Below are 14,498 nucleotides of genomic sequence, written 5' to 3' on the forward strand. Positions count from 1 at the left end.
AAGCAGGGGAAGTGTGGCCGCGCACGCCCTAAGCACAAACAGAAGCCATTACAGCACCATCAGTGCAGGATCTGAGGCTCAGGGCACCTGGCTGAGACTGCAAGCACTGAACCACGTGGAAAATCATGCACCAACTGCAAATGACCTCACAACCCGTGGACAGCTTCAAAGCAGCAACCAGGGACCGCACATGAGGAAGGTATGCAGCAGGGCAAATACCTAAACACCCATGTACGACTGCGCAGCAGAGCAGGGAACTGAGAAGGCTCCATTAAGGTAACAGCCAACAGTATCCCAGCTCAAATTAAGGGGAAAAGAGTAAAAGGTTAAAGCAAACATATGCATTGTCATGCCAAAAACCAGAAACAGACAGAATAGCATGACAACTACCCATAGAACTACCCGTTCCAACTTCATCACGCGCATTTTTAAGTGGAATCTGAGGATGCTTCCTTAGGAACGAATATCTAGCAACGCATCATTCGTATTTGTCACTTCTCTGGTGATGAGTGTGATGCATAGTGATGTGTTGCTATAATCTGATCATGGACATAATGTACACAGTATGTAAGGAGATGTACAAGTCGGAAGACTCACACAGTTAATGCCTAACAGAGTGTCTGCAAGAGAACACTGTCATCTGCTGGTCAACGATGATAGAAAAAGGGAGCACCGAAAGAATTACAGTAACAGGAACTGAAGAGCGAAATGCACTTTCCCAGGGAGGAAGAGATTTGAGGAGACACCAAGTCAGGTGATAGCTGTGGCTCACTTAGTAATTATAAAAGGCCCAAGAGGCCAGTGAAGGGGTGAAGTCAGCCTGTAACAGGATGGACATGCGGTGCAGCAAGGTTGGCTTATAGCCGCCATTACGAGTGACCAGACCCAAGTGAAGAATCGAGAGACCAGGCCTGAGAGAAGAAACGAGTGACCAGATAACGAGTGACCAGATCCGAGAGAACTGAAAGCCCAGACGTGAGAGAAGAACCAAGAGACCAGACCCAAGTGAAGGATCGAGTGACCAGTGCCGAGAGAAGAACTAAGAGACCAAACCCAAGAGAAGAACAGAAAGACCAGACATGAGTGAAGGATCGAGTGACCAGTGCCCTGAGAAGGAACCGATGGAGCCAGAACCGAGCGAGTGAGACCAGAGCCATGAGAAGCAAGTGGACCGTGTTTGAGGGGCCATCATGAGATCCGAGTCGTGAGGGCTACTTGGAACCGAGGCCGCTCTTCATGAAACAAAGGTGGCCAGCGCAACGTTTGATAGAAGCGACTCACCAAGAAGGGACTTGCAGCCTAACTGTGTAGTAGCATGGACTCCCTTTAGGGCCTGGACGGGGTGCGCCATTACCATCAGAGTAACAGGGTAATGGCGGTGATGGGTATGCGACTGTGACCTACTGTAGGACAGAATAAGAGCATAGAGACACTTGAATCTATTGTAAATGTTTAGCGCCTTGTATAATAGGGTTTAATTGTTATATTCGTTACCGCTGCCTCAATCCAAAGAAGTGATTTACATTAAAATTGGAAAATATTCTATTGCGCTGTAATAATCTGCCAACCTTGATTTATTTTGTATCCAAATCATTCAAATTATTGTGTTAGAGTAATAAATAAGCCTTGGTTAAATTACCGCTGTGTCCTCATCTTCTGCGCTGTTGCACCCGTTTACAAGTACAACTCAGAAAAAGATTTACATAAACCTGAGCGACAACTCTGGACAATATTAGTGAACATCTTGGAGACATTATGCATGGCAGGCCTACCCCTCGAGCCCTCCATGTACTTCAGACACATGGAGGGGATCAAAAAAGCATCTCCTTCTGTGTCATAGAGGTCATTTCATCCTCACTTACGTTCCATAATACTGCTTCGGAGAAGTGCACCGGGTCACTCGATGGTGCACCAGGTGACATGCTACAGGTTGGGCCCAACATGGATGTGGTAATTGTGAAACAGCCTGGCTTTAAAAGCTTGGGCTCAGTACAGACTAATGGGGTCGCACGGGATGAGAACTTGGCAAAAGCTTTCACCTTTCCAGGTCTGGCCATTGTTTTTGCCTTATGCACATCTTTCTTGTACCATTGAATATCAATCTGTTTCTTCACCTTTGGAGGTGGATCTTCAGTAGGCCCCTCCATTTCTACAGTGACTGTCTGCTTCCTCCTCGACGTCAAGTTAACCCTCTTCTCAAGTGAACTGGCTCATGTGGGTTCACCTGCTTCCCAAATCGCACTGCCCAACCAATGTCACACTGCTCCATCCACTATCGACCTGATGACCATAGTCCTTTGACACCCGAATCCAAGCCATGTGGTTCCCTCCTTTTTGCATTCCCATGGATGAGACCTTCTCTGGCCCTACCACCCATCATTGGTTCTCATATAGTTCCATAAACTCCGGACCTATTCTGCGGCATACTTGTAAAGCTTTATGGTTCCCACAAATTTTATTTTCCTGCTTTGTGGTTACAGACTGAAAAGGTAGCACTATGCAAGAACATGGAGCAAGAACAACAGGAGGTGGAGGATCTGGATAACATGTGCAATCAATTGGAGGTAATGTCTGTTCTTGTAGGGGGAGGCGAGATGATGTACAGTTTTAGGCTCTGCTCACATTTCCAGCTGTCATCCATTTGCGACGGATCCAAGTATTTAAAAAAAAAACGGACGTTACAAATGGAGCAATATTTAAAAAGAAAAACAGATGTATTTATTTAAAAACGTATTCACACTATGGTTTCTGTTTTGCATCCGTTTTTGCTCGGATTGTAATGGATCTGTTTTTACCAGCGGTGTCTCTGAACATACGTAGTGCTAGAAACCAGATCCGATAACAGATGATCATTGACTTCAATGTAAAAAAAAAAATGGTTCAAGTTACTATCAGATTTTTTTTCCCTTTATTTTGGCCTGACAAAAAAGTTGTGCAGACTACGTTTATTTTTTTTATCCAGCCAAAAACAAATAGCAGATGGAAAGGAGGCAAAGGAAAGACATTTTATGATCCCTTTTCTCTCTAATAGTTTAAGAAAATTAATTGGGTGGAACATATGATGGATTTTGTGCCAAAAAGTTGCAAAATTTGCCCCATCCTATTTTATTATTTTTATGCCTCTGAACGTGGCCGTGGTTAGCAAGGAGAATAGCTGTACGCCAGATTTATACATTGCAGCTTTTTAAAAGGTAGCAAACTGCAATTTCTCATTCCAGTAGGGAGGCGGCGCAAAATTTGGAGTCACATCGCTAATTGGTAGTGTCGTACTTAAAGATGCGACAGATTTAATAAACATCTTATGACACTGGTAAATTTGGCGCAGCATCTGGTATTGCCCCGCACTGCCCAGCCACCTTCCCAACTTCGCCAATGTTGGCGGAACTGCTTCAAACTTGTGTAAAAACGTTGAAAATTACAAATTTTGCAATTTTTCAATGTGTTTTATGTTAGTATTCTACAGAAAACACTTTGATGAATCGCCCCCGGACAGCTTCTCATAGTATGTGTTTTAAAAGATAAAAAAAAAAACAAAACCCGTTAACGTAAATGGCTGCAATCATGCAGCAAAACTCTGCCTCATGCTGCCCGTGGTTCAGGCATTGTGACTCTACTGCCAGGTTCCTTATAAGGCAGGAACGATCTTACCTTTTATTCACAGTATTAATGGGTATTTCATACGTTTTCTTAAAGGATAAACTAAGTTGCATCACTAAAAAGCTAAGAGTCATCGATGGGAAAAGAGATAACCTGAACAACATGAAATATGAAGTCCTGAAGGACATGTCTTCTCTGCAAGGCCTGCTACATACTGTAGACTCCAAAAACAAGACTGCTCTCTTGAGAGATATGGACCAAAATATGATTTCCCTGTGCCACAGTTTAAAAGACCAGCAGCGTAGCCTGGAAACCGCCGAGCCAAAAGCAGAGCCCAGCAGAGATGTGGAGAAGCAGGACATGACCAAACTGATGGCTGCAATAGAGGAGATAAGGTACGTGACCATTCATGGTGATCTCAGTGGACTGGTCACATAAGGCCCCTCATCTAGGGCTGGGTAATAGTCAGAATCCTGTTCAACTAGGTCTTAAAATCTGAATTCAGCTTTCACGGTAAGGCTGAAGTATTTGGGCACCATTGCACCTTTTATCGTGCCAATTAACAAGGGTCTCAGAAGTTAGACCTCCACCAATCAAGCATGGATAGTCAATCCTAACTAAAGGAGTTGTCCCACAAGCATTTATTACCGCTCTACAAAAAAAGTAATGCATTATATAACTGCTGGGGGTCCAACCTCTGGGGAGTCCCAAAATCCATTGTGTGACCACCACTCTCTACTCCCTTGCATGGGTCTTTGAAAGCAGTAGAAAGTATGCGCGACCACCGCTCCCATTACCAGTCAATAGAGCAGTGGATATCAACGTGCATTAGTGCTCCATTCACACAGTAGACTTTGGGACCTACGTTCTTGTTATTGGACACCCCGTGATTCTATATTTATCACCTACAATACGAGACAATCTCTTCACGAGACTAAAGCTGGCTATACACATGAAATATCTTTGGACGAACGTCAGTTGGGTCAACAACTATCGCTCCGGACTCTCTCACACTTGTGAGAGCTCGACACTCTTCTGGCAGCCACTTATTACCCGTGAAAATAACAGGATGGGCGGTTGACGTTCCAACTGCCCGATTCTTCTTTATCCCAACATCACCGGTCAGGTTGATCAGTTCCTCCAAAATTGGCGAGCCCATCTGATCTTCATCTAACGTATATTGGAGGAACTTGGAGACTCATGAAGCTTCTACTTAAATGTCCTCAAGGCAGCACTTGCTGTCCAGTGCTCTGGTGTTTTTTTTTTTTTTCAACCATAGGGACTAGAGAAGAGCAAATAAATTTGCAGGTCCCTGGTCCAGCAGTCAGGTCAGTATTCTGTGACCACCTCCTGATGTAGGCATCTATGGATATTTTTTGATTAGCCAGCATGGCGTGACACAACACACGATGTCACACCAGACCGACTAATCATAAGAGGAGCCAGAGATTCAGTCGGGTAGGAGGCGATCCACGATTCCAGTCCAACTGCCATTGGATGTTGAACTGGTCGCTGGATCTAGTCATCATAAACACATAAAATAATGACCTTATTATAAGGCCGACCAAATAAAAGACAAGGCATGTTGTCGTGATGATACAGTGCACCACTGGTTTGGGTTTGATAACTTTGCAGAAGTCTTTTCAACAATTGCTTGTTTTATTTTGCATCTTCATGTGTTGAGACCTTCTGATCCTAACCACCTTATGACAACTTGTACTTTTAACAGGAGAAGTACAGCCCAAATTTGTGTGAATTTCGAGACCATGAGCAGTTTACTGATGAGCGTGCAGAAAACGGTCATGCACATCGACACGAGGGTTGAATCATTTCTATCTCAGGGGAGTTGTGCTAAGGAGCAGCAAGAAGGTCTAACTGACAACATCGAGGAGCAGAGAGCCATCGTGCAGCCCTCCCCGAACCCATAACTTCTGCTATCTCATCCCTGTTCTACATCCAATAAACTTTCAGTCACACAGTATGCGTGGTCTTTTCACCATATGTGATGTTAACGTACACCCACACTCTGTCATGTCATACGTTAAAACCAACAAAGGCCTGGGCAGGGGGTACATATGGGACCATTGTCCAAATCGAACACACCCTAATTCTAATAGAGATAGAAGGTGTGACCATTGCATAAAGGGTTTCCACCACTATGATATTGATGACTTAGGATATAAGATTAGTGGGGTTCAGGACCCCCCAACGGTCAGCTGTTACCAGCTCTGATGCGGCCACTAAACAGCATGATGGAGCTGCACTGCTCTATCCACTGTTAAAGTCAAGCCGCTGTCGGAGCTGATAACCAATGACCAGTGCCAGACTCTTCCGATATATTGATGATCTATTCCCAGGATAGGTAATTGTTATCATAGTAGTCGATACTTGATACTTCTGCTTGAGGAGGGTATATGAGGGAGGGTATATGAAATATCAGTCCACTGCTGCATGCAGCCCAGTGTTCTCCTCTGGACTATCCTCGTAGATAAAATTGGAAAACCTCACTACGAAACGAGTGTAGCCCTGGACCGGATACGCACATTTAGGGGTTTGTGCACACGGGTTGGCTAAATCCATACCGACCCTTGGAGATCTGCTGCAGATGTGCAATTTATAGCCCGCCCATACACATTAGATAGCGTTGGACTTACAGCTATCTCCCTCATACACAGAAATGTTTGGCCACGATTTACCTCTGCGCTAATCGGAAGGATCAAAGGTTGATACTCAACAAGCTGGATCCTTTTCTTCACCAACATCATCTATAAAGGGGAGAATCGTAAGCATATACGTTAGATGGGTGGTGGATCCAGACAACTTCATATATGGCTACCTTATACAGCCCCATTGTCATGTCTGATTTTCTGCGCCATATCCACAAAAATCGGTGTTGGAATCTGAGTCATGTGAACATAGCCCTCACTCAACAACCTTACATATGTCTAGAAGATTGTTGGGTTCGGGTTGGGAGACCCTTAAAGACATTTGTCTCAAAATGGGGTAAGATAAAGGGAGAGCAGTCGGCTGTATCACAAACCACTTTTATCGCTTCATTGGGGGACCCAGGTAACTATGGGTGTATGCTGCTGCCGATGAAGGCTCCAAGAAAGAGATTTTACGGTGAGTACCAAAAAATCCCTCTATCTCCTACGGAACTAAAGGGATATTCTGACAACCAAGAATACAGCGACTACGGCGCTTCATGCCATCCCCCCCAAAAAGAAGTAGAGATGTGGCGGCTCATTTACCGCGTCACATTTCTTGTTCTAGGACTCTCATGGTAGTAAATAGCAGCCAAGTCTCCCTTCAGTGGTGGCTGATAAGGGCAAGAACAAAGGATCCTTGTTCTGCAGACATAGGGATCGCAGAATTGGGACCCGCCATTTATGGCATAGCTCATATGGACAGGAACCTCTGTTTCTTTATCGCTTCATTGGGGGACACAGGTAACCATGTTTAAGCTGTGTCCCCAATGAAGGCTCCCAAGAAAGATTTTAAGGTGAGTACCAAAAATCCTTCTTTTTACGCTCTAAAAATGAGGTGCTGAAGTGTATAAGAAAAAAATTGAATCTCTTTGAAAAATGTAAAAAAAAAAAAAATCTGTTCATCATGTAGTTCCAGGACTTGGTCTTATTATACGGTTAAGGGACTTGTAATCTCCGTATTATTCACAGTAGAGGGTACATTACACCCTTTTATACACTTCTATGACACGACACGTTAAACATTGGCTTTTTATTGCCCTCAAGTCCTTCCCAAATTGAAATTGCATTGATAATGGCAAAAACAAAAATATACAAATGTTTTCTCAACAAGAAGAAATGCAAAGAACACAGAAAAGCAAATTGAATGTAATAATAAAAAAAAGGCGTAAAATATATAAAGAAACATACTTAAACTCATGCGAAAACCTTTTCATAAGTTTCTCCGGAGTGCAATCAAATATAGCACAATGACATTAAATATCTGTTACCGTAAAGTCGCCCTAAATAATACGGCAGCAAATGAGAAGAGGATGAGTGGAGTGACGTGAGTTAGTAATGCCGCACATTGTCGATGGCAGTACTAAATAACTGGAGGCAATGCAAAATCCTATACAGGTCTGAATAAAATACAAGTAAGCATTATAATGAAGCCTCTGAACATGATGTACAGGACTCAAACAGAGGAAAGTCGTCAGAAACCACTGATGTGAAATGCACCTGAACGCTCAGCCAAATGTGGGAGAGCGCGCTGCCGGCTGTACGAGCGATAGACCGCCAGCGCTCTACCTCCCATGGAATAGAATGGAGAATAACCAGACATGCGGCCACTGCGCTGCTGGAAATGTGGATGGGGCAGCCATCACCCACACCAGTCAGATTTATGGCATATCCAAATTCATTTCCTCATTAGCATCACTGGTGGAATCCTAGGTCGTCCCTTCCCTAGTGAAATAATAGCTGCCTTCTCACCGATGTCACAAATGAAATGAGAACCTGCTCATTTATTGGCGTCACTAGAGAAATGATAGTCGCCCCTTGACCATTGTCACTAGTGAAAGGATAGCCTGCCTCCTCACCGGTGTGATTAGAGAAATGATAGGCTGCACCCTCACCGGTGTCACTAGTAAAATAATTGGCTGTCCTCTCACTGGTATCACTAGTAAAATAATAGGCTGTCCCCTCACCGATGTCACTAGTAAAATAATAGGCTGTCCCCTCGCCGGTGTCACTAGTAAAATAATAGGCTGTCCCCTCACCGGTGTCACTAGTGAAATAATAGGTTGTCCCCCTCGCCGGTGTCACTAGTGAAATAATAGGCTGTCCTCTCGCCGGTGTCACTAGTGAAATAATAGGCTGTCCTCTCGCCGGTGTCACTAGTGAAATAATAGGCTGTCCCCTCACCGGTGTCACTAGTGAGATAATAGGCTGTCCCCTCGCCGGTGTCACTAGTGAAATAATAGGCTGTCCCCTCACCGGTGTCACTAGTGAGATAATAGGTTGTCCCCCTCGCCGGTGTCACTAGTGAAATAATAGGCTGTCCCCTCACCGGTGTCACTAGTGAGATAATAGGCTGTCCCCTCGCCGGTGTCACTAGTGAAATAATAGGCTGTCCCCTCACCGGTGTCACTAGTGAAATAATAGGTTGTCCCCCTCGCCGGTGTCACTAGTGAAATAATAGGCTGTCCCCTCACCGGTGTCACTAGTGAGATAATAGGTTGTCCCCCTCGCCGGTGTCACTAGTGAAATAATAGGCTGTCCCTTCGCCGGTATCACTAGTAAAATAATAGGCTGTCCCCTCACCGGTGTCACTAGTGAAATAATAGGTTGTCCCCCTCGCCGGTGTCACTAGTGAAATAATAGGCTGTCCTCTCGCCGGTGTCACTAGTGAAATAATAGGCTGTCCCCTCACCGGTGTCACTAGTGAAATAATAGGTTGTCCCCCTCGCCGGTGTCACTAGTGAAATAATAGGCTGTCCTCTCGAAGGTGTCACTAGTGAAATAATAGGCTGTCCCCTCACCGGTGTCACTAGTGAGATAATAGGCTGTCCCCTCACCGGTGTCACTAGTGAGATAATAGGCTGTCCCCTCACCGGTGTCACTAGTGAAATAATAGGTTGTCCCCCTCGCCGGTGTCACTAGTGAGATAATAGGCTGTCCCCTCACCGGTGTCACTAGTGAGATAATAGGCTGTCCCCTCACCGGTGTCACTAGTGAGATAATAGGCTGTCCCCTCGCCGGTGTCACTAGTGAAATAATAGGCTGTCCCTTCGCCGGTGTCACTAGTGAAATAATAGGCTGTCCCCTCGCCGGTGTCATTAGTGAAATAATAGGCTGTCCCTTCGCCGGTGTCACTAGTGAGATAATAGGCTGTCCCCTCGCCGGTGTCACTAGTGAAATAATAGGCTGTCCCTTCGCCGGTGTCACTAGTGAGATAATAGGCTGTCCCCTCGCCGGTGTCACTAGTGAAATGATTGGGTGCACATTGACTGATGTCACTAATTACATGGTAGGATGCCCCTTGCTGGTGTTATTAGTGAGAGCACTATCTGCACCATCACTGGTGTCACGTTGTCCTGGCGTATATACGCGTGCGCTCCGTACACGGTACAATCTAACGTCATATGGTGTGAGAGAGAAATTACGAACAGCAGAAACGGTAACTCAGCTCAGTAAGACGGAAACAAAAGGTTCAACGCGCAAGTAAGAGAGGTAATACAATAAAAATGAAGAAAAACCTGAAATATCAGCAGTAGGTAGAAATCATAGCTAGAGACTAGGCCACGTGCACAAAAAAAGACCACAGCAAAAAACAGACTGTTACTTTCTTTTACCCGTTTTTTTGGTTTCGGATCAAGTATAAATCATTTCTTAATATTTTGCAACAGAGAAAAATATTTAGGATTAGTAAAACTACGACATTAACCCCTACGATGCCTCCAGTTTCTTATCCCGATTAGACGCCCTGGTTCCCGGTGTGTAAATTCTAATTGGCCCTAATTTTGGAAAATTTTTCAAAAAAGACAAAGGCAGAGTCTTCCAATAAATATAGTCAGTCACATTTTTCCATTTTTGGACCAATCCTACTCTAACTATGCAACGACTGTCAGTAAAGTGATTGTCAGCATGTCAGATGTTAGCTTCAACTCCGACGGTGAAGGATAGGCAGTAGTGATGAGCGAGCGTGCTCAGATAAGGTGTTATATGAGCATGCTCGGGTCCTAATTGAGTACGATTGCTTTTGTCCGCTTTTAGTTACTTTGCCTAGAAAAAAAACAATGGCATAAGGCTGCTTACACTTTTCTAACATTCACGGTGCGAGTACGGACCGCGATGATCAGACCGGCTGTGCGTCTACTGACCGGCGACATCACAGTCCGAATTCGGACAGTAAATGTCGGGGTGTGAGAACAACCCAAGCTAGAAGATTTGGTGTATTTAGAAAAACGGCAATCACAGTTTCCGGTCTTGTAGCCAATGCTGGCGATGTTCGGAAACATTTATTTGGATTTTTAGATCTTCCCTTTTAATAAAGCAAATAGTATCAATGTCAGTGGCTGTAAAAGGAAATGTATCCTCAGAAGATGACCTATTTATTTAAATCAGATTATTGTTGTTAAATGCATTTTTTCCTTTTTAAAATCTGTGAAAAAAAACAAAAAACAGCTAATAACACAGGATCCACCACTCACAGAAAGTGATGTCCCAAATCACCTCCTCCCTTCATAGTGACCTTTGCACACGTTGATTAGATGCTTCAATGCAAAAGAAAGGGGCGGGGTCTGCTCACTGCTGCTAATGTACATGTGCATTTCCTGAAAGAACAGAAAATAGGAGTGTAGAAGGGCCCCTGTGGCCAGTGTGAAAATTAAAAGATTTCTATTTTTTTTAAAAGTCCAAATTGTGAAATGAAAAATAAATTAACCCCAAAAAACAAGTAAAAAAAACCCTATATTTAAGATAAAAACCAGATTTAAACAGAGGATCCTTCTCTGATGAAACATTCTTGCCATGCCTGTATTATGGCTGCAATATATGGATTGACCATGGTCCGAGAGGTCAATACATTGCAAAATCTGTGAGTGGCCTACCTCAAAATGTCACACAGCGCTCCTTCGGGATCACCATTAACTTAATAGCCCTATATTGTGTATGTGCTATGAGAAGCCATTGAAGTGAATGGGGTCTCGGAGAAAATCGGTTAAAAAAAAAATAATAAAAATTACCAAATCACCCCAGAGGTGTTGAGTGCTGTGCGAAACATCACGTTCCTTCCAAACGGTGCGGCACCTTCATGCTGCCTTCGCAAACCAAAACCCTTAACCCTTCAAAAAGATAGGTAAAAATAAAGTTCCCTTTAAGTGAAGCAGAAAAATTCTGTATCTGTAGATTAGAAAATAGTTAATGGAATAAAGGTAGAAAACAAAAAAAAAAAAAAAGTTACAAAACAAAAAGCAGCCAATCAAACACTCCTATAACATTACAAGCCAAAAATACAAAGCGTATTGAAAGTAATGGACGAAACCCCAGAGGTGAGGCGAAACCTAGAAAACGCAACTGATGAGGAATGGTTGAATATAGTCGGTATAAAACAATCACTATGAGCAATAAGACAGAACACATAAGGCACCAGCTCACACATGGGACTTGTCCAATCTCTAGTACCCCACACAAGATGCTTGGTCACATTGCACTTCATACAATAAGTCGTCGGCCATAGCCGTGAACACAGGACCCCAGAGATCTCTCCACCCGACAGGCCGCTGGCTGCCATGATTGTACTGCTAGTAAAGGCAGTCCATACAGTCTGCGGAGTTACTGTAAAATAACGCAATAGTCCCTGTATTCGGCAGCAATTTATTGGTACGTTTTATTTTTCTTGCTCCTTGGGGGTAACTTGACGGAGATGTTTTTTTTAAGCCTGGCATATGTCGAGATGTCCTACATCTTATCCAGCTTGAACAGGCTGAGAATATCCAGCAGAGATTGTCGAATGTGTCGGCCAAAACGGTGGGAATCCTGCGGAGAGGAAAAAAAAAAAAAAAAAGACTGATTAATATGCCGGCCGAATGGGCACTAAGTACAGGGCCTAAAGGCTTGTAGCCAGGTATTAATGGAGGCTCAGAAGAGAGCAGGTGACCGAGCGTCACCTGGAGAAAAAAAAATGGCAGAATCACTGGGATGACATTGATAGGTGATAGCTTGTAGTTGGACACACCATAAAAGGCAGAACGGGGAACTTTTATCCTTAACAGGGAATGAATGGAGTGGCGGTTCACTCTATGTAATGAGTGCAGCGCTGCACTCGGCTTTTTCCAGCAGCCCCATAGAAAATGAACAAAATGGCGGTCATGGTGTTAATAAAAGTTCCGCGTTGGGGATAAAATCTCCCAATGGATAGGTCACAACTTGTTTTAATAGATAACCCCCTGAAAGGGAACCTGTCAGTTTATTCATGCTGTCTGACCCACGGGCAGCAGGAATCAGAGACCGACTGCATTATGGCAGCAGTTTATGTTTCACTCCGAAACGCCATGTTGTTTCAGAGACAACATACTTTGAAATGGCGGCTGGGGACTATGCAACAAGGATGACTAGTCCAGGAGGCAAGTGCCTAGTGTCTTCTCCTCGCCCCCTACACTGATCCCTGTGTGTGTATATGTGAAGGAGAGACCCGTCAGTCAAAGGGAGCGTGGTGGAGAGAAGCTACCCGAGGACCTACCTCTTGGACTAGTCTTCCTAGTCATCTCCAGCTGCCATATCAAGCTACTTTTTCTGGAGAAACACACATGACCACACTACCGAGCCGGTCTGTGATTCAGAGGGCAAGGGGTGCAGCTGCGAGTGCTAAAAATTGGAGTAGGTTGTGTCAACTATTGGGGAGTCATGGGAAAGACCTGATCTGACTACGGGGGACATGTTGTGCCCTCCTGTGACCATTGACACAATAGTGGGGATACAATGTGTACTACTAAAATAGTTCGGAGGGGAATTTCTATACCAAAGGGGAGCACTATTCTATTTTTTTTTATTTCCCCCCCATTTTAATTATTTTACATGGACCAACTGATTTTGTGATAAAAACAGAAATCAGAATAGAGACACTTGGAGATGAAGGAATCAAATCTCAGGGTGAAAATGGATGTCCGCGCTAGATGGCTGAAGCTGGACCATGTGCGATGGATCAGGAGGACTCTCTATGGCGGACAAGCCAAGTAACTCACCGTCTCATGGCTGGAGAATTTGCAGGACAAATGGAAGTTGATAAGATTTTCACCAACGATGATGTAGGAGACCCCGTATCCATCATCGGCCACCTGTGAAAATAAAAATGGACTCAGAGACAGCAGACACTAGGGACATTATTTCCTGCTACTATCAGATACACATGAGCCTGGAAAACGGCCATATTGCAGTTTCCACTTTGACCACTTGGGCACTGACAACAGACATGTCCTGGCTTAGGTGGTCCACTATTTGGGTTTCTAGAATCACCGTCTTCTCACTGGAGGTGGATTACAATGACAGACGGCAGCTATGTACCATAGTGGGTGCAAGGGTTGCAGTCGCACCCAGGTGGGGAAGGGCCCAAAAATAAATCTATAGATATGTATAGTATAAATTTACTTACAGGTCCAAAGCCGCCGCCACACGAGACGTACTCTGGGTGATTGACTAAATCAAACAGCTCCACTTGCTGAATAGGCGTCTGGCTGGTGGAGAGGCGCCAGGGCTCAGAGAGGACCTAGGAGGAGTCATGGACATGACAAATCACTTAATAAGACCGTCAGTCTGGTGAGTGAGAGGTTCGTCTCCAGCTGTCAGGATTACATACCTCCTTCAGGAAAGGGGAATCCACGCCAAGGTACTTAGAAACTACATAGAGACAGAAGAGGTGGCGATCGATCCCGGCCCCGGTCATGGAGTTCCTGTAGAGCAACTGGTGCTTCTCAGCGGCCGATCTGAAAAGTTTCAGTCTCTCTTCGTTCTATCACCGGGAGGGATATAAAATAGAGAATGGCTGTGAGATCCAAGGTATCAGGCCAAGATGTCCGCGCCATGTGTTCAAATACGACCAAATGTCCCACTGATCATGGTATCTGGAACGCTGACCCATGAGGATGGATTTCACATGGACAAGTCCATTTGATGGGTGCAAATCAATTTGCACGTCCATCGGCAACTGCAGAGTTCAAGAGCTGCTGGATGGGAGTGAAGAACAGCTTGATACCTCCCAACATCACCGGCTCTTCTTTTATTAGCTGTCCTGACGTCATCATTGTGGCCAGTTAATGGAAAGAAGAGCCGTGGATGCCGTCAGGTAAGAGGCCGTTCTTCTGCGCCGTCCCGTAGCCATTGACCTCTGTTGTGAGCGATGCACTAGGATGTGTTGAGTCAATTCGTTCCAACTCTAGT

General features: G+C 44.6%; 1 protein-coding gene across 6 annotated transcripts in view; it reads right to left on the reverse strand.

Moving 5' to 3' along the window:
- Nucleotides 1-7,320: 7,320 nt before the first annotated feature.
- The window catches only part of LOC138651064 (carnitine O-palmitoyltransferase 1, liver isoform-like), a 37,177-nt gene continuing 29,999 nt past the window's right edge, over nt 7,321-14,498 (reverse strand). For all 6 annotated transcript variants that reach the window (XM_069741021.1, XM_069741018.1, XM_069741022.1 and 3 more), the window contains exons 16-19: nt 13,918-14,070; nt 13,714-13,827; nt 13,307-13,399; nt 7,321-12,101 (exon numbers count right to left, since the gene is read on the reverse strand). In XM_069741021.1, the coding sequence (XP_069597122.1) occupies nt 12,024-12,101; nt 13,307-13,399; nt 13,714-13,827; nt 13,918-14,070 (438 nt within the window). In that variant the 3' untranslated portion in view covers nt 7,321-12,023. The remainder of the gene's footprint in view (nt 12,102-13,306; nt 13,400-13,713; nt 13,828-13,917; nt 14,071-14,498) is intronic.

Source organism: Ranitomeya imitator, chromosome 10 (genome assembly GCF_032444005.1).
Source record: "Ranitomeya imitator isolate aRanImi1 chromosome 10, aRanImi1.pri, whole genome shotgun sequence".
Lineage (NCBI taxonomy): Eukaryota > Metazoa > Chordata > Amphibia > Anura > Dendrobatidae > Ranitomeya > Ranitomeya imitator.